Source organism: Dendropsophus ebraccatus, chromosome 8 (assembly GCF_027789765.1).
Source record: "Dendropsophus ebraccatus isolate aDenEbr1 chromosome 8, aDenEbr1.pat, whole genome shotgun sequence".
NCBI classification, from domain to species: domain Eukaryota; kingdom Metazoa; phylum Chordata; class Amphibia; order Anura; family Hylidae; genus Dendropsophus; species Dendropsophus ebraccatus.
Window position 1 is genome coordinate 127,015,796 of NC_091461.1, and position 23,394 is coordinate 127,039,189.

General features: G+C 46.9%; 1 protein-coding gene across 3 annotated transcripts in view; it reads left to right on the top strand.

Moving 5' to 3' along the window:
• LOC138799936 (zinc finger protein 420-like) overlaps window positions 1-23,394 on the top strand; it is a 98,669-nt gene that overhangs the window by 48,794 nt on the left and 26,481 nt on the right. For 2 of the 3 annotated variants that reach the window (XM_069981718.1, XM_069981720.1), the window contains exons 9-10: window positions 3,450-3,541; window positions 3,614-3,719. In XM_069981718.1, the coding sequence (XP_069837819.1) occupies window positions 3,450-3,541; window positions 3,614-3,719 (198 nt within the window). The remainder of the gene's footprint in view (window positions 1-3,449; window positions 3,542-3,613; window positions 3,720-23,394) is intronic. The other variant, XM_069981719.1, reaches the window with a different exon arrangement.

The window sequence follows — 23,394 nt, forward strand, 5'->3', positions numbered from 1 at the left end:
TGATTGCCCGGTGCTTGGTATTTGTAGGAATATCTCACCCCCCTGGTGCCCGGTATACTGTGATTGCCCGGTGCTTGGTATTTGTAGTAATATCTCACCTGGTGCCCGGTATACTGTGATTGCCCGGTGCTTGGTATTTGTAGTAATATCTCACCCCCCTGGTGCCCGGTATACTGTGATTGCCCGGTGCTTGGTATTTGTAGTAATATCTCACCCCCCTGGTGCCCGGTATACTGTGATTGCCCGGTGCTTGGTATTTGTAGTAATATCTCACCTGGTGCCCGGTATACTGTGATTGCCCGGTGCTTGGTATTTGTAGTAATATCTCACCTGGTGCCCGGTATACTGTGATTGCCCGGTGCTTGGTATTTGTAGTAATATCTCTCCCCCCTGGTGCCCGGTATACTGTGATTGCCCGGTGCTTGGTATTTGTAGGAATATCTCACCCCCCTGGTGCCCGGTATACTGTGATTGCCCGGTGCTTGGTATTTGTAGTGATATCTCTCCCCCTGGTGCCCGGTATACTGTGATTGCCCGGTGCTTGGTATTTGTAGTGATATCTCACCCCCCTGGTGCCCGGTATACTGTGATTGCCCGGTGCTTGGTATTTGTAGTAATATCTCACCTGGTGCCCGGTATACTGTGATTGCCCGGTGCTTGGTATTTGTAGTAATATCTCACCCCCCTGGTGCCCGGTATACTGTGATTGCCCGGTGCTTGGTATTTGTAGTAGTATCTCACCTGGTGCCCGGTATACTGTCATTGCCCAGTGCTTGGTATTTGTAGTAATATCTCACCCCCCTGGTGCCCGGTATACTGTGATTGCCCGGTGCTTGGTATTTGTAGTAATATCTCACCCCCCTGGTGCCCGGTATACTGTGATTCCCCGGTGCTTGGTATTTGTAGTAATATCTCACCCCCCTGGTGCCCGGTATACTGTGATTGCCCGGTGCTTGGTATTTGTAGTAATATCTCACCTGGTGCCCAGTATACTGTGATTGCCCGGTGCTTGGTATTTGTAGTAATATCTCACCCCCCTGGTGCCCGGTATACTGTGATTGCCCGGTGCTTGGTATTTGTAGTAATATCTCTCCCCCTGGTGCCCGGTATACTGTGATTGCCCGGTGCTTGGTATTTGTAGTAATATCTCACCCCCCTGGTGCCCGGTATACTGTGATTGCCCGGTGCTTGGTATTTGTAGTAATATCTCTCCCCCCTGGTGCCCGGTATACTGTGATTGCCCGGTGCTTGGTATTTGTAGTAATATCTCTCCCCCCTGGTGCCCGGTATACTGTGATTGCCCGGTGCTTGGTATTTGTAGTAATATCTCACCTGGTGCCCGGTATACTGTGATTGCCCGGTGCTTGGTATTTGTAGTAATATCTCACCCCCCTGGTGCCCGGTATACTGTGATTGCCCGGTGCTTGGTATTTGTAGTAGTATCTCACCTGGTGCCCGGTATACTGTCATTGCCCGGTGCTTGGTATTTGTAGTAATATCTCTCCCCCTGGTGCCCGGTATACTGTGATTGCCCGGTGCTTGGTATTTGTAGTAATATCTCACTGGTGCCCGGTATACTGTGATTGCCCGGTGCTTGGTATTTGTAGTAGTATCTCACCTGGTGCCCGGTATACTGTGATTGCCCGGTGCTTGGTATTTGTAGTAATATCTCACTGGTGCCCGGTATACTGTGATTGCCCGGTGCTTGGTATTTGTAGTAATATCTCACCCCCCTGGTGCCCGGTATACTGTGATTGCCCGGTGCTTGGTATTTGTAGTAATATCTCACCCCCCTGGTGCCCGGTATACTGTGATTGCCCGGTGCTTGGTATTTGTAGTAATATCTCTCCCCCCTGGTGCCCGGTATACTGTGATTGCCCGGTGCTTGGTATTTGTAGTAATATCTTACCCCCCTGGTGCCCGGTATACTGTGATTGCCCGGTGCTTGGTATTTGTAGTAATATCTCTCCCCCCTGGTGCCCGGTATACTGTGATTGCCCGGTGCTTGGTATTTGTAGTAATATCTCACCTGGTGCCCGGTATACTGTGATTGGCCGGTGCTTGGTATTTGTAGTAATATCTCACCCCCCTGGTGCCCGGTATACTGTGATTGCCCGGTGCTTGGTATTTGTAGTAGTATCTCACCTGGTACCCGGTATACTGTGATTGCCCGGTGCTTGGTATTTGTAGTAATATCTCACCTGGTGCCCGGTATACTGTGATTGCCCGGTGCTTGGTATTTGTAGTAATATCTCTCCCCCCTGGTGCCCGGTATACTGTGATTGCCCGGTGCTTGGTATTTGTAGTAGTATCTCACCTGGTACTTGGTATACTGTGATTGCCCGGTGCTTGGTATTTGTAGTAATATCTCACCTGGTGCCCGGTATACTGTGATTGCCCGGTGCTTGGTATTTGTAGTAATATCTCACCCCCCTGGTGCCCGGTATACTGTGATTGCCCGGTGCTTGGTATTTGTAGTAATATCTCTCCCCCCTGGTGCCCGGTATACTGTGATTGCCCGGTGCTTGGTATTTGTAGTAATATCTCACCCCCCTGGTGCCCGGTATACTGTGATTGCCCGGTGCTTGGTATTTGTAGTGATATCTCACCCCCCTGGTGCCCGGTATACTGTGATTGCCCGGTGCTTGGTATTTGTAGTAATATCTCACCCCCCTGGTGCCCGGTATACTGTGATTGCCCGGTGCTTGGTATTTGTAGTAATATCTCACCTGGTGCCCGGTATACTGTGATTGCCCGGTGCTTGGTATTTGTAGTAGTATCTCACCTGGTGCCCGGTATACTGTGATTGCCCGGTCATTGCTTTGGCTTTTCTGCAGTCGGTGCATACTTAATGTCATTGTTGTTTAAAAAATTTTCAGAAATCAATAGTTCCAGCGATTTTAAGAAACTTTGTAATTGGGTTTATCAGGGGAAAGATGCATTTTTATCCAGAAAAAGCAGTTTGAAGCTCTCCGCCCTGTCTTCATGATTGTTTATGGAGAGGGCAGGGAGATGAGGCACCAAAACAGGACAACAAAGAGTTAATTTACAGCTACATCACCAGCTATCTCCTCTGACCGCTGAATACAGGCTGTCACACAGGTCCTGCTGTGTAATCCTTTGTTCTCTGCTGACAACTAATCTCCCTCCTCCCCCCTCCCCTCTTCATAGAACAGACAGGGCACAACTGATGTAAAAGAGTTGAGATTTCCTGATAATAAGCAGTGGATGAGAGAGAGGAGGGAGCGGGAGCGGTGGGGCGGGGGGTTTCGGGGGGCTTAGAAAAGGATTTTTAAATGCAGATAATGGCAGATTTGCCTAATAAACCCAATTACAAAGTTTCTTAAAATCGCCCGGACTATTGATTTCTGCAAAAAAACAATGAAACAACAGTGACACTTTAATCTTCAGTGTATTCAGTCAGTATATTGTCTCTGTCTTTACTACAGATAGAAACAGTAAGAGGAATCCACTAGAGAGGTGTCCCAGCCCCTCATGCATCCAGGACAATGACCGCGCCCAGAAGGACTATCAGGTAGTGGTGAGTATGGTGGGATCTGTCTCCTCCTCACACGCTGCTGCTCCTGCTGCTATGAGTGATTTCTGCTTTTAGGAAGGTTTCCTCAATATTAAAGTTGAAGATCTGGATGATGAAGTAGACACCTTCATGATGAATGATCATCGCTTCACCGAGACCGAACCGAACCAGGTTAGCCATGGTAAGTAATAACTATACATCTGTCTGTGCTTCCAGACTGCTGACACTGTTATATAGAGGTCAGGAGACACATGGGACCTGTCATATATCTGTCTGTGCTTCCAGACTGCTGATACTGTTATATAGAGGTCAGGAGACACATGGTACCTGTTATATATCTGTCTGTGCTTCCAGACTGCTGACATTTATATAGAGGTCAGGAGACACATGGGACCTGTCATATATCTGTCTGTGCTTCCAGACTGCTGACACTGTTATATAGAGGCCAGGAGACACATGGGACCTGTCATATATCTGTCTGTGCTTACAGACTGCTGACATTTATATAGAGGTCAGGAGACATGGGACCTGTCATATATCTGTCTGTGCTTCCAGACTGCTGATACTGTTATATAGAGGTCAGGAGACACATGGTACCTCTTATATATCTGTCTGAGCTTCCAGACTGCTGACACTGTTATATAGAGGTCAGGAAACACATGGGACCTGTCATATATCTGTCTGTGCTTCCAGACTGCTGACATTTATATAGAGGTTAGAAGACACATGAGACCTGTTATATATCTGTCTGTGCTTCCAGACTGCTGACACTGTTATATAGAGGTTAGAAGACACATGAGACCTGTCATATATCTGTCTGTGCTTCCAGACTGCTGACACTGTTATATAGAGGTCAGGAGACACATGGGACCTGTCATATATCTGTCTGTGCTTCCAGACTGCTGACACTGTTATATAGAGGTCATGAGACACATGGGACCTGTCATATATCTGTCTGTGCTTCCAGACTGCTGACACTGTTATATAGAGGTCAGGAGACACATGGGACCTGCCATATATCTGTCTGTGCTTCCAGACTGCTGACACTGCTATTTAGAGACACATGGGACCTGTCATATATCTGTCTGTGCTTCCAGACTGCTGACACTATTATATAGAGGTCAGGAGACACATGGGACCTGTCATATATCTGTCTGTGCTTCCAGACTGCTGACACTGCTATTTAGAGACACATGGGACCTGTCATATATCTGTCTGTGCTTCCAGACTGCTGACACTGTTATATAGAGGTCAGGAGACACATGGTACCTGTTATATATCTGTCTGTGCTTCCAGGCTGCTGACATTTATATAGAGGTCAGGAGACACATGGGACCTGTCATATATCTGTCTGTGCTTCCAGACTGCTGACACTGTTATATAGAGGTTAGAAGACACATGAGACCTGTCATATATCTGTCTGTGCTTCCAGACTGCTGACACTGTTATATAGAGGTCAGGAGACACATGGGACCTGTCATATATCTGTCTGTGCTTCCAGAACATTCAGAAATGCATTTATTCAATAGTACAAAGAGTCAAAAAGATGCTACCAAACTCCTGAAAAGCTGCACGCTGGAATATAAGCATTTCTCTATGTTCTGGAAGCACAGACATATAGAGGTCAGGAGACGCATGGGATCTCTCCGATATCTAGCACTGTCAGCAGTCTGGAAGCACAGACAGATATAGGACAGGTCCCATGTTAAGCTGCGAGCAAGAAAAGTGTCCTATTTGAGCAGAGTGAGGAATGTGGACCCCTATTCAGACCCCTTTATATTTTTCACTCTTTGTCTTATTGCAGCCATTTGGTAAGTTACACTCTGTACCCCTCCATTACTGGACACTTTTCTAAAGAAAAAAAAAAAGTAGATATTTTTGCAAATTTATTAAACAAGAAAACCTGAAATCTCCCCGTGTGATCAGTATTCAGAACCTGAGTTCCCTCAGGTTGGATGGTTGACGTTGGTGGCCGCCATTTTCAGGTCTCCCCAGTGATGCTGCATTGGGTTTAGGTCGGGGCTCTGACTGGGCCGGTCAGGAACGGTCACAGTTGTTGTGAAGCGGCTGCTTTGTTATTTAGCTCTGTTGCTTAGTCATTGTCTTGTTGGAAGATGAACCTTTGGCCCAGCTTGACGTCCAGAGTTTAGTTTTTTTTTATCAATTATGTTTTTCATTTTATGACGACATAGATTAATCAAGGTGACGTAGTGGGAACCCAACCAAGGTTTCCAGACTTTCGGAAATCTATCGTGAGTTCTTTAAATCTACAGGTTGAATTAATCTCGTTCAGCCATTCAGTTTGGGAGGGAGGCGAGGCTTGTTTTCATTTTAAGGGTATTAAAGACTTGGCTGCTGTGAGTGAGTGGTTAGTGTCTGTCTAGAGGGGGTGAATCCCTGGGAGTGGAGACCCAGTGTGACTGAAGCCATAGACAGCCGGATAGGGGTTTAGGTTACTACAGTTATTATCTCTTCTACCTTTTTCCAGAAAGGTTTTAGTTCTGAGCATTCCCACCAGATGTGTGAGAGGGCTTGTATACATGAAGCCATTCCGGTGTACCATCTAGACCAGGGTTTCTCAACCTGCGGTACGCAGGAGGTGTGGGGGGGGAAAAAAACTTTTGGTATTGGGACACAGCTCTCGCCTTCCTTCCCTCAGCAGCAGCTCACCAGCAGTACCAGCATTCTGTGTGGGGGATGGGAGATACTGCTAGGAAAAGGAAGGAGAGAGTCTTAGCGTTTCTAACGCCCCCACGCCAAGTCAATCTCTGCTCTCCCCTTCACCTCCGCTCTCCTTCTCTCTCCTTTCCCCTCTCTCTCCCCCTCGGACTTTACTGCAGCACTGGGCCTGGGAGATAGTGGCTAAGAGGTGGTGAAGACAGAAAGACCTGGGTCAGGTGAGTATGATGTTTTTTTTGCTTGTGTTGGGGCATGGGGGGGCGGTGTATTATTATAGGGTTACAGCAGAACATGGGGGATTACTATGGGGGTTGTGGGCATTACTACTAGGTGTGGGGGGAGCAGAGCAGGAGACATTACTTTTTGGGGGGCACAGAAGGGGGCATTATTACTATGTGGGAGCAGACTACATTATTACTATATGGAGGACACAGCATGAGACATTATTACTATATGGGAGCACAGCAGGAGGCATGATTACTATATGTAGGGCACAGCAGGAGGTATTATTACTGGGTGGGGCAGAGCAGCAGACATTACTATATGGAGGCACAGCAGGAGACAGTATTACTATATGGGGGCACAGCAGGAGACAGTATTACTATATGGAGGGCACAGCAGGGGACATTATTACCATAAGGGGGCACAGCAGGAGACATTATTACTATATGGGGGCACAGCAGGAGACATTATTACTATATGGGACACAGCAGGAGAAATTATTATTATATGGGGGCACAGCAGGAGACATTGTTACTATATGGGGGCACAGCAGGAGGCATTATTGCTATATGGAGGCACAGCAGGAGGCATTATTACTATATGGAGGGCACAGCAGGGGACATTATTACCATAAGGGGGCACAGCAGGAGACAGTATTACTATATGGAGGCACAGCAGGAGGCATTATTGCTATATGGAGGGCACAGCAGGGGACATTATTACCATAAGGGGGCACAGCAGGAGACATTATTACTATATGGGGGCACAGCAGGAGACATTATTATTATATGGGGCACAGCAGGAGACGTTATTATTATATGGGGGCACAGCAGGAGACATTATTATTATATGGGGGCACAGCAGGAGACAGTATTACTATATGGAGGGCACAGCAGGGGACATTATTACCATAAGGGGGCACAGCAGGAGACATTATTACTATATGGGGGCACAGCAGGAGACATTATTACTATATGGGACACAGCAGGAGACATTATTATTATATGGGGGCACAGCAGGAGACATTGTTACTATATGGGGGCACAGCAGGAGGCATTATTGCTATATGGAGGCACAGCAGGAGGCATTATTACTATATGGAGGGCACAGCAGGGGACATTATTACCATAAGGGGGCACAGCAGGAGACAGTATTACTATATGGAGGCACAGCAGGAGGCATTATTGCTATATGGAGGGCACAGCAGGGGACATTATTACCATAAGGGGGCACAGCAGGAGACATTATTACTATATGGAGGCACAGCAGGAGACATTATTACTATATGGGGGCACATCAGGAGACATTACTATATGGAGGACACAGCAGGGACATAAAAAAGATTTGCATACTGTGGTGCACATCTTGAACCCATAGATGTTCCTATTTGCTGGAGGTATAGGTCATCTCCAAAAGCAAAATAGTTAGGAGTTAGGAGGAATTGAATGAGTTGTGTGATTAGTTTTATGTGATTTATTTGTTTCTCCAGATGTATTCGACACACTGCAACTCCATCCTCGTGGGTGATGTTAGTTTACAAGGATTCTACATCCAAGGTGGACAAAATGGTCAGCGGGCCTATAGCTTCTACTTTCTTTAAAAGGGCAGTAGTGTCATGGATTTAGCTGGGAGTATCTCTGACCAGGGGTATTAGGATATTTTCCACCAAACTAGAGATGTTCTCTGTCAATGACTCAATGCCTGAAATTATGGGTCTCCCAGGGTTGCCTCCATTGTGGGTCTTGGGGAGCATATAGATACAGCCTGGTTCCAATTGAATGAGCACTTTTATTTGTTCCTGGACGTTAATAGCAAACTTCTTGATCTGTGGTGGGATCACTCTCACGTTAAGAGTAGTGGACGGTTCTGAAACCCTTCTGAGGAGGAGTACAAGGTCTGTTGGCAGCAGTATTGGGTAAGACAACCCCCCTTACACCGCTCTCTTACCTTCTTAATGTTCCACCAAAGACGATGAGGAAACGTTCAGCCAGGTTGTTTCTCTCTTTCTATCTATCTATCTATCTATCTATCTCCCATCTATCTATCGCCTATCTATCTATCTCCTATCTATCTATCTATCTATCTATCTCCCATCTATCTATCTATCTATCTATCTCCTATCTATCTATCTCCTATCTATCTCCTATCTATCTCCTATCTATCTATCTATCTATCTATCTCCTATCTATCTATCTCCTATCTATCTCCTATCTATCTCCTATCTATCTCCTATCTATCTATCTATCTCCTATCTATCTCCTATCTATCTCCTATCTATCTCCTATCTATCTATCTATCTATCTATCTATCTATCTATCTCCTATCTATCTATCTCCTATCTATCTCCTATCTATCTCCTATCTATCTATCTATCTATCTATCTCCTATCTATCTATCTCCTATCTATCTCCTATCTATCTATCTATCTATCTATCTATCTATCTATCTCCTATCTATCTATCTCCTATCTATCTCCTATCTATCTCCTATCTATCTCCTATCTATCTATCTATCTATCTATCTATCTATCTATCTATCTATCTATCTCCTATCTATCTATCTATCTATCTATCTCCTATCTCCTATCTATCTCCTATCTCCTATCTATCTCCTATCTCCTATCTATCTCCTATCTATCTATCTATCTATCTATCTATCTATCTATCTATCTATCTCCTATCTATCTATCTATCTCCTATCTATCTATCTCCTATCTATCTATCTCCTATCTATCTATCTATCTCCTATCTATCTATCTATCTCCTATCTATCTATCTATCTATCTATCTATCTATCTATCTATCTATCTATCTCCTATCTATCTATCTATCTATCTATCTCCTATCTATCTATCTCCTATCTATCTATCTATCTATCTATCTATCTATCTATCTATCTATCTATCTCCTATCTATCTATCTATCTCCTATCTATCTATCTCCTATCTATCTATCTATCTATCTATCTATCTATCTATCTATCTATCTCTTATCTATCTATCAATCAAATCAAATCAGCTTTATTGGCAGGTCTAAATAACATATTAGCATTGCCAAAGCAAACAGGAGATATGTGGCGGGATGGGGGGGGGATACCGGGGTCAGGTAGTTGGAGTCCATGACGTATCACGCTCCTCTCAGTCTATGGCAGGCAGTGACGTATTGTGCCGCTATAGTCGCTGTGGTCTATTCTTCCCCCAGCAGGATGGGTAGTTTCTCTTCTTCCTCCATGGTGGAGAAGCCTGGAAGGAGGTTGGAGAGTCTCCTATAGTGAGTGTCCCTCACTGCTGAGTATTTGGGGCAGTGTAGCAGGAAGTGGGCCTCATCCTCCACGGCCTCCTGGTCGCACTGCTGGCACAGTCGGCTCTCCCTGGGCTTGTACGTGTGTCGGTGACGCCCTGTTTCAATGGCCAGGTTGTGGGCGCTCAGTCTGTAGCGGCTCAGGGTTTTCCGGTCTCTGGGGTTGGGTAGTTTCTCCAGATATGGGGCCAGTCTGTATTCCCTCTGTAGTCTCTGGTATATGGTCAGTCTGTACTCCCTCTGTAGTCTCTGGTATATGGTCAGTCTATACTCCCTCTGTAGTCTCTGGTATATGGTCAGTCTGTACTCTGTAGTCTCTGGTATATGGTCAGTCTGTACTCTGTAGTCTCTGGTATATGGTCAGTCTGTACTCCCTCTGTAGTCTCTGGTATATGGTCAGTCTGTACTCCCTCTGTAGTCTCTGGTATATGGGGCCAGTCTGTACTCCCTCTGTAGTCTCTGGTATATGGGGCCAGTCTGTACTCCCTCTGTAGTCTCTGGTATATGGGATCAGTCTGTACTCCCTCTGTAGCCTCTGGTATATGGGGCCAGTCTGTATTCCCTCTGTAGTCTCTGGTATATGGTCAGTCTATACTCCCTCTGTAGTCTCTGGTATATGGTCAGTCTGTACTCTGTAGTCTCTGGTATATGGTCAGTCTGTACTCTGTAGTCTCTGGTATATGGTCAGTCTGTACTCCCTCTGTAGTCTCTGGTATATGGTCATTCTGTACTCTGTAGTCTCTGGTATATGGCCAGTCTGTACTCTGTAGTCTCTGGTATATGGTCAGTCTATACTCCCTCTGTAGTCTCTGGTATATGGGGTCAGTCTATACTCCCTCTGTAGTCTCTGGTATATGGTCAGTCTATACTCCCTCTGTAGTCTCTGGTATATGGTCAGTCTGTACTCCCTCTGTAGTCTCTGGTATATGGTCAGTCTGTACTCCCTCTGTAGTCTCTGGTATATGGTCATTCTGTACTCCCTCTGTAGTCTCTGGTATATGGGGCCAGTCTGTACTCCCTCTGTAGTCTCTGGTATATGGTCAGTCTATACTCCCTCTGTAGTCTCTGGTATATGGGATCAGTCTGTACTCCCTCTGTAGTCTCTGGTATATGGGGCCAGTCTGTACTCCCTCTGTAGTCTCTGGTATATGGTCAGTCTATACTCCCTCTGTAGTCTCTGGTATATGGGGTCAGTCTATACTCCCTCTGTAGTCTCTGGTATATGGGGTCAGTCTATACTCCCTCTGTAGTCTCTGGTATATGGTCAGTCTGTACTCCCTCTGTAGTCTCTGGTATATGGGGCCAGTCTGTACTCCCTCTGTAGTCTCTGGTATATGGCCAGTCTATACTCCCTCTGTAGTCTCTGGTATATGGGGTCAGTCTGTACTCTGTAGTCTCTGGTATATGGGGTCAGTCTGTACTCCCTCTGTAGTCTCTGGTATATGGGGTCAGTCTGTACTCTGTAGTCTCTGGTATATGGGGTCAGTCTGTACTCCCTCTGTAGTCTCTGGTATATGGGGTCAGTCTATACTCCCTCTGTAGTCTCTGGTATATGGGGCCAGTCTATACTCCCTCTGTAGTCTCTGGTATATGGGGCCAGTCTGTACTCCCTCTGTAGTCTCTGGTATATGGGGTCAGTCTGTACTCCCTCTGTAGTCTCTGGTATATGGGGTCAGTCTGTACTCCCTCTGTAGTCTCTGGTATATGGTCAGTCTATACTTCCTCTGTAGTCTCTGGTATATGGTGCCAGTCTGTACTCTGTAGTCTCTGGTATATGGGATCAGTCTGTACTCCCTCTATAGTCTCTGGTATATGGGGTCAGTCTGTACTCCCTCTGTAGTCTCTGGTATATGGTCAGTCTATACTCCCTCTGCAGTCTCTGGTATATGGGGTCAGTCTGTACTCCCTCTGTAGTCTCTGGTATATGGGGTCAGTCTGTACTCTGTAGTCTCTGGTATATGGTCAGTCTATACTCCCTCTGTAGTCTCTGGTATATGGTCAGTCTGTACTCCCTCTGTAGTCTCTGGTATATGGGGTCAGTCTATACTCCCTCTGTAGTCTCTGGTATATGGGGTCAGTCTGTACTCCCTCTGTAGTCTCTGGTATATGGTCAGTCTGTACTCCCTCTGTAGTCTCTGGTATATGGTCAGTCTATACTCCCTCTGTAGTCTCTGGTATATGGGGCCAGTCTGTACTCCCTCTGTAGTCTCTGGTATATGGTCAGTCTGTACTCCCTCTGTAGTCTCTGGTATATGGGGCCAGTCTGTACTCCCTCTGTAGTCTCTGGTATATGGTCAGTCTGTACTCCCTCTGTAGTCTCTGGTATATGGGGCCAGTCTATACTCCCTCTGTAGTCTCTGGTATATGGTCAGTCTGTACTCCCTCTGTAGTCTCTGGTATATGGGGCCAGTCTATACTCCCTCTGTAGTCTCTGGTATATGGTCAGTCTATACTCCCTCTGTAGTCTCTGGTATATGGTCAGTCTATACTCCCTCTGTAGTCTCTGGTACATGGGGTCAGTCTATACTCCCTCTGTAGTCTCTGGTATATGGGGTCAGTCTATACTCCCTCTGTAGTCTCTGGTATATGGTCAGTCTATACTCCCTCTGTAGTCTCTGGTATATGGTCAGTCTATACTCCCTCTGTAGTCTCTGGTATATGGTCAGTCTGTACTCCCTCTGTAGTCTCTGGTATATGGTCAGTCTGTACTCCCTCTGTAGTCTCTGGTATATGGTCAGTCTGTACTCCCTCTGTAGTCTCTGGTATATGGGGTCAGTCTGTACTCCCTCTGTAGTCTCTGGTATATGGTCAGTCTGTACTCCCTCTGTAGTCTCTGGTACATGGTCAGTCTATACTCCCTCTGTAGTCTCTGGTATATGGCTAGTCTGTACTCCCTCTGTAGTCTCTGGTATATGGGGCCAGTCTGTACTCTGTAGTCTCTGGTATATGGGGTCAGTCTATACTCCCTCTGTAGTCTCTGGTATATGGTCAGTCTGTACTCCCTCTGTAGTCTCTGGTATATGGTCAGTCTGTACTCCCTCTGTAGTCTCTGGTATATGGTCAGTCTGTACTCCCTCTGTAGTCTCTGGTATATGGTCAGTCTGTACTCCCTCTGTAGTCTCTGGTATATGGTCAGTCTGTACTCCCTCTGTAGTCTCTGGTATATGGGGTCAGTCTGTACTCCCTCTGTAGTCTCTGGTAATTGGGGTCAGTCTATACTCCCTCTGTAGTCTCTGGTAATTGGGGTCAGTCTATACTCCCTCTGTAGTCTCTGGTATATGGCCAGTCTATACTCCCTCTGTAGTCTCTGGTATATGGTCAGTCTGTACTCCCTCTGTAGTCTCTGGTATATGGGGTCAGTCTGTACTCCCTCTGTAGTCTCTGGTATATGGTGCCAGTCTGTACTCTGTAGTCTCTGGTATATGGTCAGTCTGTACTCCCTCTGTAGCCTCTGGTATATGGTCAGTCTGTACTCTGTGGTCTCTGGTATATGGTCAGTCTGTACTCCCTCTGTAGTCTCTGGTATATGGGGTCAGTCTATACTCCCTCTGTAGTCTCTGGTATATGGGGTCAGTCTATACTCCCTCTGTAGTCTCTGGTATATGGGGCCAGTCTATACTCCCTCTGTAGTCTCTGGTATATGGGGTCAGTCTGTACTCCCTCTGTAGTCTCTGGTATATGGTCAGTCTGTACTCCCTCTGTAGTCTCTGGTATATGGGGCCAGTCTATGCTCCCTCTGTAGTCTCTGGTATATGGGGTCAGTCTATACTCCCTCTGTAGTCTCTGGTATATGGGATCAGTCTGTACTCCCTCTGTAGTCTCTGGTATATGGTCAGTCTGTACTCCCTCTGTAGTCTCTGGTATATGGTCAGTCTGTAATCCCTCTGTAGTCTCTGGTATATGGGGTCAGTCTATACTCCCTCTGTAGTCTCTGGTATATGGGATCAGTCTGTACTCCCTCTGTAGTCTCTGGTATATGGGATCAGTCTATACTCCCTCTGTAGCCTCTGGTATATGGGGTCAGTCTATACTCCCTCTGTAGTCTCTGGTATATGGGGTCAGTCTATACTCCCTCTGTAGTCTCTGGTATATGGGGCCAGTCTATACTCCCTCTGTAGTCTCTGGTATATGGGGTCAGTCTGTACTCCCTCTGTAGTCTCTGGTATATGGGGTCAGTCTATACTCCCTCTGTAGTCTCTGGTATATGGGGTCAGTCTGTATTCCCTCTGTAGTCTCTGGTATATGGGGCCAGTCTGTACTCCCTCTGTAGTCTCTGGTATATGGGGTCAGTCTATACTCCCTCTGTAGTCTCTGGTATATGGTCAGTCTGTACTCCCTCTGTAGTCTCTGGTATATGGGGCCAGTCTGTACTCCCTCTGTAGTCTCTGGTATATGGCCAGTCTATACTCCCTCTGTAGTCTCTGGTATATGGGGTCAGTCTGTACTCTGTAGTCTCTGGTATATGGGGTCAGTCTGTACTCCCTCTGTAGTCTCTGGTATATGGGGTCAGTCTGTACTCTGGGGTCAGTCTGTACTCCCTCTGTAGTCTCTGGTATATGGGGTCAGTCTATACTCCCTCTGTAGTCTCTGGTATATGGGGCCAGTCTATACTCCCTCTGTAGTCTCTGGTATATGGGGCCAGTCTGTACTCCCTCTGTAGTCTCTGGTATATGGGGTCAGTCTGTACTCCCTCTGTAGTCTCTGGTATATGGGGTCAGTCTGTACTCCCTCTGTAGTCTCTGGTATATGGTCAGTCTGTACTCCCTCTATAGTCTCTGGTATATGGGGTCAGTCTGTACTCCCTCTGTAGTCTCTGGTATATGGTCAGTCTATACTCCCTCTGTAGTCTCTGGTATATGGGGTCAGTCTGTACTCCCTCTGTAGTCTCTGGTATATGGGGTCAGTCTGTACTCTGTAGTCTCTGGTATATGGTCAGTCTATACTCCCTCTGTAGTCTCTGGTATATGGTCAGTCTGTACTCCCTCTGTAGTCTCTGGTATATGGGGTCAGTCTATACTCCCTCTGTAGTCTCTGGTATATGGGGTCAGTCTGTACTCCCTCTGTAGTCTCTGGTATATGGTCAGTCTGTACTCCCTCTGTAGTCTCTGGTATATGGGGCCAGTCTATACTTCCTCTGTAGCCTCTGGTATATGGTCAGTCTATACTCCCTCTGTAGTCTCTGGTATATGGTCAGTCTATACTCCCTCTGTAGTCTCTGGTATATGGGGCCAGTCTGTACTCCCTCTGTAGTCTCTGGTATATGGTCAGTCTGTACTCCCTCTGTAGTCTCTGGTATATGGGGCCAGTCTATACTCCCTCTGTAGTCTCTGGTATATGGTCAGTCTATACTCCCTCTGTAGTCTCTGGTACATGGGGTCAGTCTATACTCCCTCTGTAGTCTCTGGTATATGGGGTCAGTCTATACTCCCTCTGTAGTCTCTGGTATATGGTCAGTCTATACTCCCTCTGTAGTCTCTGGTATATGGTCAGTCTGTACTCCCTCTGTAGTCTCTGGTATATGGTCAGTCTGTACTCCCTCTGTAGTCTCTGGTATATGGGGTCAGTCTATACTCCCTCTGTAGTCTCTGGTATATGGTCAGTCTATACTCCCTCTGTAGTCTCTGGTATATGGTCAGTCTATACTCCCTCTGTAGTCTCTGGTATATGGTCAGTCTGTACTCCCTCTGTAGTCTCTGGTATATGGGGTCAGTCTATACTCCCTCTGTAGTCTCTGGTATATGGTCAGTCTATACTCCCTCTGTAGTCTCTGGTATATGGTCAGTCTGTACTCCCTCTGTAGTCTCTGGTATATGGTCAGTCTGTACTCCCTCTGTAGTCTCTGGTATATGGGGTCAGTCTGTACTCCCTCTGTAGTCTCTGGTATATGGTCAGTCTGTACTCCCTCTGTAGTCTCTGGTACATGGTCAGTCTATACTCCCTCTGTAGTCTCTGGTATATGGCTAGTCTGTACTCCCTCTGTAGTCTCTGGTATATGGGGCCAGTCTGTACTCTGTAGTCTCTGGTATATGGGGTCAGTCTATACTCCCTCTGTAGTCTCTGGTATATGGTCAGTCTGTACTCCCTCTGTAGTCTCTGGTATATGGTCAGTCTGTACTCCCTCTGTAGTCTCTGGTATATGGTCAGTCTATACTCCCTCTGTAGTCTCTGGTATATGGGGTCAGTCTGTACTCCCTCTGTAGTCTCTGGTATATGGTCAGTCTATACTCCCTCTGTAGTCTCTGGTATATGGTCAGTCTATACTCCCTCTGTAGTCTCTGGTATATGGTCAGTCTATACTCCCTCTGTAGTCTCTGGTATATGGTCAGTCTGTACTCCCTCTGTAGTCTCTGGTATATGGGGTCAGTCTATACTCCCTCTGTAGTCTCTGGTATATGGTCAGTCTGTACTCCCTCTGTAGTCTCTGGTATATGGTCAGTCTGTACTCCCTCTGTAGTCTCTGGTATATGGTCAGTCTGTACTCCCTCTGTAGTCTCTGGTATATGGGGTCAGTCTGTACTCCCTCTGTAGTCTCTGGTAATTGGGGTCAGTCTATACTCCCTCTGTAGTCTCTGGTAATTGGGGTCAGTCTATACTCCCTCTGTAGTCTCTGGTATATGGCCAGTCTGTACTCCCTCTGTAGTCTCTGGTATATGGGGTCAGTCTGTACTCTGTACACTCTGGTATATGGTCAGTCTGTACTCCCTCTGTAGTCTCTGGTATATGGGGCCAGTCTGTACTCTGTAGTCTCTGGTATATGGTCAGTCTGTACTCCCTCTGTAGCCTCTGGTATATGGTCAGTCTGTACTCTGTGGTCTCTGGTATATGGTCAGTCTGTACTCCCTCTGTAGTCTCTGGTATATGGGGTCAGTCTATACTCCCTCTGTAGTCTCTGGTATATGGGGTCAGTCTATACTCCCTCTGTAGTCTCTGGTATATGGGGCCAGTCTATACTCCCTCTGTAGTCTCTGGTATATGGGGTCAGTCTGTACTCCCTCTGTAGTCTCTGGTATATGGTCAGTCTGTACTCCCTCTGTAGTCTCTGGTATATGGGGCCAGTCTATGCTCCCTCTGTAGTCTCTGGTATATGGCCAGTCTATACTCCCTCTGTAGTCTCTGGTATATGGGGTCAGTCTGTACTCTGTAGTCTCTGGTATATGGTCAGTCTGTACTCCCTCTGTAGTCTCTGGTATATGGGGCCAGTCTATGCTCCCTCTGTAGTCTCTGGTATATGGGGCCAGTCTATACTCCCTCTGTAGTCTCTGGTATATGGGGTCAGTCTGTACTCCCTCTGTAGTCTCTGGTATATGGTCAGTCTGTACTCCCTCTGTAGTCTCTGGTATATGGGGCCAGTCTATGCTCCCTCTGTAGTCTCTGGTATATGGCCAGTCTATACTCCCTCTGTAGTCTCTGGTATATGGTCAGTCTGTACTCCCTCTGTAGTCTCTGGTATATGGGGTCAGTCTATACTCCCTCTGTAGTCTCTGGTATATGGGATCAGTCTGTACTCCCTCTGTAGTCTCTGGTATATGGTCAGTCTGTACTCCCTCTGTAGTCTCTGGTATATGGTCAGTCTGTAATCCCTCTGTAGTCTCTGGTATATGGGGTCAGTCTGTACTCCCTCTGTAGTCTCTGGTATATGGGGCCAGTCTATGCTCCCTCTGTAGTCTCTGGTATATGGCCAGTCTATACTCCCTCTGTAGTCTCTGGTATATGGGGTCAGTCTGTACTCTGTAGTCTCTGGTATATGGTCAGTCTATACTCCCTCTGTAGTCTCTGGTATATGGGGTCAGTCTATACTCCCTCTGTAGTCTCTGGTATATGGGATCAGTCTGTACTCCCTCTGTAGTCTCTGGTATATGGTCAGTCTGTACTCTGTAGTCTCTGGTATATGGGGTCAGTCTATACTCCCTCTGTAGTCTCTGGTATATGGGGTCAGTCTGTACTCCCTCTGTAGTCTCTGGTATATGGGGTCAGTCTATACTCCCTCTGTAGTCTCTGGTATATGGGGCCAGTCTATACTCCCTCTGTAGTCTCTGGTATATGGGGTCAGTCTGTACTCCCTCTGTAGTCTCTGGTATATGGGGTCAGTCTATACTCCCTCTGTAGTCTCTGGTATATGGGGTCAGTCTGTATTCCCTCTGTAGTCTCTGGTATATGGGGCCAGTCTGTACTCCCTCTGTAGTCTCTGGTATATGGGGTCAGTCTATACTCCCTCTGTAGCCTCTGGTATATGGTCAGTCTATACTCCCTCTGTAGTCTCTGGTATATGGGGCCAGTCTGTACTCCCTCTGTAGTCTCTGGTATATGGTCAGTCTATACTCCCTCTGTAGTCTCTGGTATATGGTCAGTCTATACTCCCTCTGTAGTCTCTGGTATATGGTCAGTCTGTACTCCCTCTGTAGTCTCTGGTATATGGGGCCAGTCTGTACTCCCTCTGTAGTCTCTGGTATATGGGGTCAGTCTATACTCCCTCTGTAGTCTCTGGTATATGGGGTCAGTCTGTATTCCCTCTGTAGTCTCTGGTATATGGTCAGTCTGTACTCCCTCTGTAGTCTCTGGTATATGGTCAGTCTGTACTCCCTCTGTAGTCTCTGGTATATGGTCAGTCTGTACTCCCTCTGTAGTCTCTGGTATATGGGGCCAGTCTGTACTCCCTCTGTAGTCTCTGGTATATGGCCAGTCTATACTCCCTCTGTAGTCTCTGGTATATGGGGTCAGTCTGTACTCCCTCTGTAGTCTCTGGTATATGGTCAGTCTATACTCCCTCTGTAGTCTCTGGTATATGGGGTCAGTCTATACTCCCTCTGTAGTCTCTGGTATATGGTCAGTCTGTACTCCCTCTGTAGTCTCTGGTATATGGTCAGTCTGTACTCCCTCTGTAGTCTCTGGTATATGGTCAGTCTGTACTCCCTCTGTAGTCTCTGGTATATGGGGTCAGTCTGTACTCCCTCTGTAGTCTCTGGTATATGGGGTCAGTCTGTACTCCCTCTGTAGTCTCTGGTATATGGTCAGTCTGTACTCTGTAGTCTCTGGTATATGGTCAGTCTATACTCCCTCTGTAGTCTCTGGTATATGGGGTCAGTCTGTACTCCCTCTGTAGTCTCTGGTATATGGGGTCAGTCTGTACTCCCTCTGTAGTCTCTGGTATATGGGGTCAGTCTATACTCCCTCTGTAGTCTCTGGTATATGGTCAGTCTGTACTCCCTCTGTAGTCTCTGGTATATGGTCAGTCTATACTCCCTCTGTAGTCTCTGGTATATGGTCAGTCTATACTCCCTCTGTAGTCTCTGGTATATGGGATCAGTCTGTACTCCCTCTGTAGTCTCTGGTATATGGTCAGTCTGTACTCCCTCTGTAGTCTCTGGTATATGGGGCCAGTCTATACTCCCTCTGTAGTCTCTGGTATATGGGGTCAGTCTATACTCCCTCTGTAGTCTCTGGTATATGGGGTCAGTCTATACTCCCTCTGTAGTCTCTGGTATATGGGGCCAGTCTGTACTTCCTCTGTAGTCTCTGGTATATGGTCAGTCTATACTCCCTCTGTAGTCTCTGGTATATGGGGTCAGTCTGTACTCCCTCTGTAGTCTCTGGTATATGGGGTCAGTCTGTACTCCCTCTGTAGTCTCTGGTATATGGTCAGTCTATACTCCCTCTGTAGTCTCTGGTATATGGTCAGTCTGTACTCCCTCTGTAGTCTCTGGTATATGGTCAGTCTATACTCCCTCTGTAGTCTCTGGTATATGGTCAGTCTATACTCCCTCTGTAGTCTCTGGTATATGGTCAGTCTATACTCCCTCTGTAGTCTCTGGTATATGGTCAGTCTATACTCCCTCTGTAGTCTCTGGTATATGGTCAGTCTATACTCCCTCTGTAGTCTCTGGTATATGGTCAGTCTATACTCCCTCTGTAGTCTCTGGTATATGGTCAGTCTGTACTCCCTCTGTAGTCTCTGGTATATGGGGTCAGTCTGTACTCCCTCTGTAGTCTCTGGTATATGGGGTCAGTCTGTACTCCCTCTGTAGTCTCTGGTATATGGTCAGTCTGTACTCCCTCTGTAGTCTCTGGTATATGGGGTCAGTCTGTACTCCCTCTGTAGTCTCTGGTATATGGTCAGTCTGTACTCCCTCTGTAGTCTCTGGTATATGGTCAGTCTATACTCCCTCTGTAGTCTCTGGTATATGGTCAGTCTGTACTCTGTAGTCTCTGGTATATGGGGTCAGTCTGTTCTCCCTCTGTAGTCTCTGGTATATGGTCAGTCTGTTCTCCCTCTGTAGTCTCTGGTATATGGTCAGTCTGTACTCCCTCTGTAGTCTCTGGTATATGGTCAGTCTGTACTCTGTAGTCTCTGGTATATGGGGTCAGTCTATACTCCCTCTGTAGTCTCTGGTATATGGTCAGTCTATACTCCCTCTGTAGTCTCTGGTATATGGTCAGTCTGTACTCCCGCTGTAGTCTCTGGTATATGGGGCCAGTCTGTACTCTGTAGTCTCTGGTATATGGTCAGTCTGTACTCTGTAGTCTCTGGTATATGGGGTCAGTCTATACTCCCTCTGTAGTCTCTGGTATATGGGGTCAGTCTGTACTCCCTCTGTAGTCTCTGGTATATGGGGTCAGTCTATACTCCCTCTGTAGTCTCTGGTATATGGGGCCAGTCTGTACTCCCTCTGTAGTCTCTGGTATATGGTCAGTCTGTACTCCCTCTGTAGTCTCTGGTATATGGGGTCAGTCTGTACTCCCTCTGTAGTCTCTGGTATATGGGGTCAGTCTATACTCCCTCTGTAGTCTCTGGTATATGGGGTCAGTCTATACTCCCTCTGTAGTCTCTGGTATATGGGGTCAGTCTATACTCCCTCTGTAGTCTCTGGTATATGGGGCCAGTCTATACTCCCTCTGTAGTCTCTGGTATATGGCCAGTCTATACTCCCTCTGTAGTCTCTGGTATATGGGGTCAGTCTGTACTCCCTCTGTAGTCTCTGGTATATGGTCAGTCTGTACTCTGTAGTCTCTGGTATATGGGGTCAGTCTGTACTCTGTAGTCTCTGGTATATGGTCAGTCTATACTCCCTCTGTAGTCTCTGGTATATGGGGTCAGTCTATACTCCCTCTGTAGTCTCTGGTATATGGTCAGTCTGTACTCTGTAGTCTCTGGTATATGGGGTCAGTCTGTACTCTGTAGTCTCTGGTATATGGGGTCAGTCTGTACTCTGTAGTCTCTGGTATATGGTCAGTCTGTACTCCCTCTGTAGTCTCTGGTATATGGTCAGTCTATATGCCCTCTGTAGTCTCTGGTATATGGTCAGTCTATACGCCCTCTGTAGTCTCTGGTATATGGGGTCAGTCTGTACTCCCTCTGTAGTCTCTGGTATATGGGGCCAGTCTGTACTCTGTAGTCTCTGGTATATGGTCAGTCTGTACTCCCTCTGTAGTCTCTGGTATATGGGATCAGTCTATACTCCCTCTGTAGTCTCTGGTATATGGGGCCAGTCTGTACTCCCTCTGTAGTCTCTGGTATATGGGATCAGTCTATACTCCCTCTGTAGTCTCTGGTATATGGGGCCAGTCTGTACTCCCTCTGTAGTCTCTGGTATATGGTCAGTCTGTACTCTGTAGTCTCTGGTATATGGTCAGTCTATACTCCCTCTGTAGTCTCTGGTATATGGTCAGTCTGTACTCCCTCTGTAGTCTCTGGTATATGGGGTCAGTCTATTCTCCCTCTGTAGTCTCTGGTATATGGGGTCAGTCTATACTCCCTCTGTAGTCTCTGGTATATGGGATCAGTCTATACTCCCTCTGTAGTCTCTGGTATATGGGGCCAGTCTGTACTCCCTCTGTAGTCTCTGGTATATGGTCAGTCTGTACTCCCTCTGTAGTCTCTGGTATATGGGGTCAGTCTATACTCCCTCTGTAGTCTCTGGTATATGGGGTCAGTCTGTACTCCCTCTGTAGTCTCTGGTATATGGTCAGTCTGTACTCTGTAGTCTCTGGTATATGGTCAGTCTATACTCCCTCTGTAGTCTCTGGTATATGGTCAGTCTGTACTCCCTCTGTAGTCTCTGGTATATGGGGCCAGTCTGTACTCCCTCTGTAGCCTCTGGTATATGGTCAGTCTGTACTCCCTCTGTAGTCTCTGGTATATGGGGTCAGTCTGTACTCCCTCTGTAGTCTCTGGTATATGGGGTCAGTCTGTACTCCCTCTGTAGTCTCTGGTATATGGGGCCAGTCTGTACTCCCTCTGTAGTCTCTGGTATATGGTCAGTCTGTACTCCCTCTGTAGTCTCTGGTATATGGGGTCAGTCTATACTCCCTCTGTAGTCTCTGGTATATGGTCAGTCTGTACTCCCTCTGTAGTCTCTGGTATATGGTCAGTCTGTACTCCCTCTGTAGTCTCTGGTATATGGGGTCAGTCTATACTCCCTCTGTAGTCTCTGGTATATGGGGTCAGTCTGTACTCCCTCTGTAGTCTCTGGTATATGGGGCCAGTCTGTACTCCCTCTGTAGTCTCTGGTATATGGTCAGTCTGTACTCCCTCTGTAGTCTCTGGTATATGGGGTCAGTCTATACTCCCTCTGTAGTCTCTGGTATATGGGGTCAGTCTGTACTCCCTCTGTAGTCTCTGGTATATGGTCAGTCTATACTCCCTCTGTAGTCTCTGGTATATGGGGTCAGTCTGTACTCCCTCTGTAGTCTCTGGTATATGGGATCAGTCTATACTCCCTCTGTAGTCTCTGGTATATGGTCAGTCTATACTCCCTCTGTAGTCTCTGGTATATGGTCAGTCTATACTCCCTCTGTAGTCTCTGGTATATGGGGTCAGTCTATACTCCCTCTGTAGTCTCTGGTATATGGTCAGTCTATACTCCCTCTGTAGTCTCTGGTATATGGTCAGTCTATAATCCCTCTGTAGTCTCTGGTATATGGGGCCAGTCTGTACTCCCTCTGTAGTCTCTGGTATATGGTCAGTCTATAATCCCTCTGTAGTCTCTGGTATATGGTCAGTCTGTACTCCCTCTGTAGTCTCTGGTATATGGGGTCAGTCTGTACTCCCTCTGTAGTCTCTGGTATATGGTCAGTCTATACTCCCTCTGTAGTCTCTGGTATATGGTCAGTCTATAATCCCTCTGTAGTCTCTGGTATATGGGGCCAGTCTGTACTCCCTCTGTAGTCTCTGGTATATGGTCAGTCTATACTCCCTCTGTAGTCTCTGGTATATGGCTAGTCTATACTCCCTCTGTAGTCTCTGGTATATGGTCAGTCTGTACTCCCTCTGTAGTCTCTGGTATATGGGGCCAGTCTGTACTCCCTCTGTAGTCTCTGGTATATGGTCAGTCTGTACTCCCTCTGTAGTCTCTGGTATATGGGGCCAGTCTGTACTCCCTCTGTAGTCTCTGGTATATGGCTAGTCTATACTCCCTCTGTAGTCTCTGGTATATGGTCAGTCTGTACTCCCTCTGTAGTCTCTGGTATATGGCTAGTCTATACTCCCTCTGTAGTCTCTGGTATATGGTCAGTCTGTACTCCCTCTGTAGTCTCTGGTATATGGGGCCAGTCTGTACTCCCTCTGTAGTCTCTGGTATATGGTCAGTCTATACTCCCTCTGTAGTCTCTGGTATATGGCTAGTCTATACTCCCTCTGTAGTCTCTGGTATATGGTCAGTC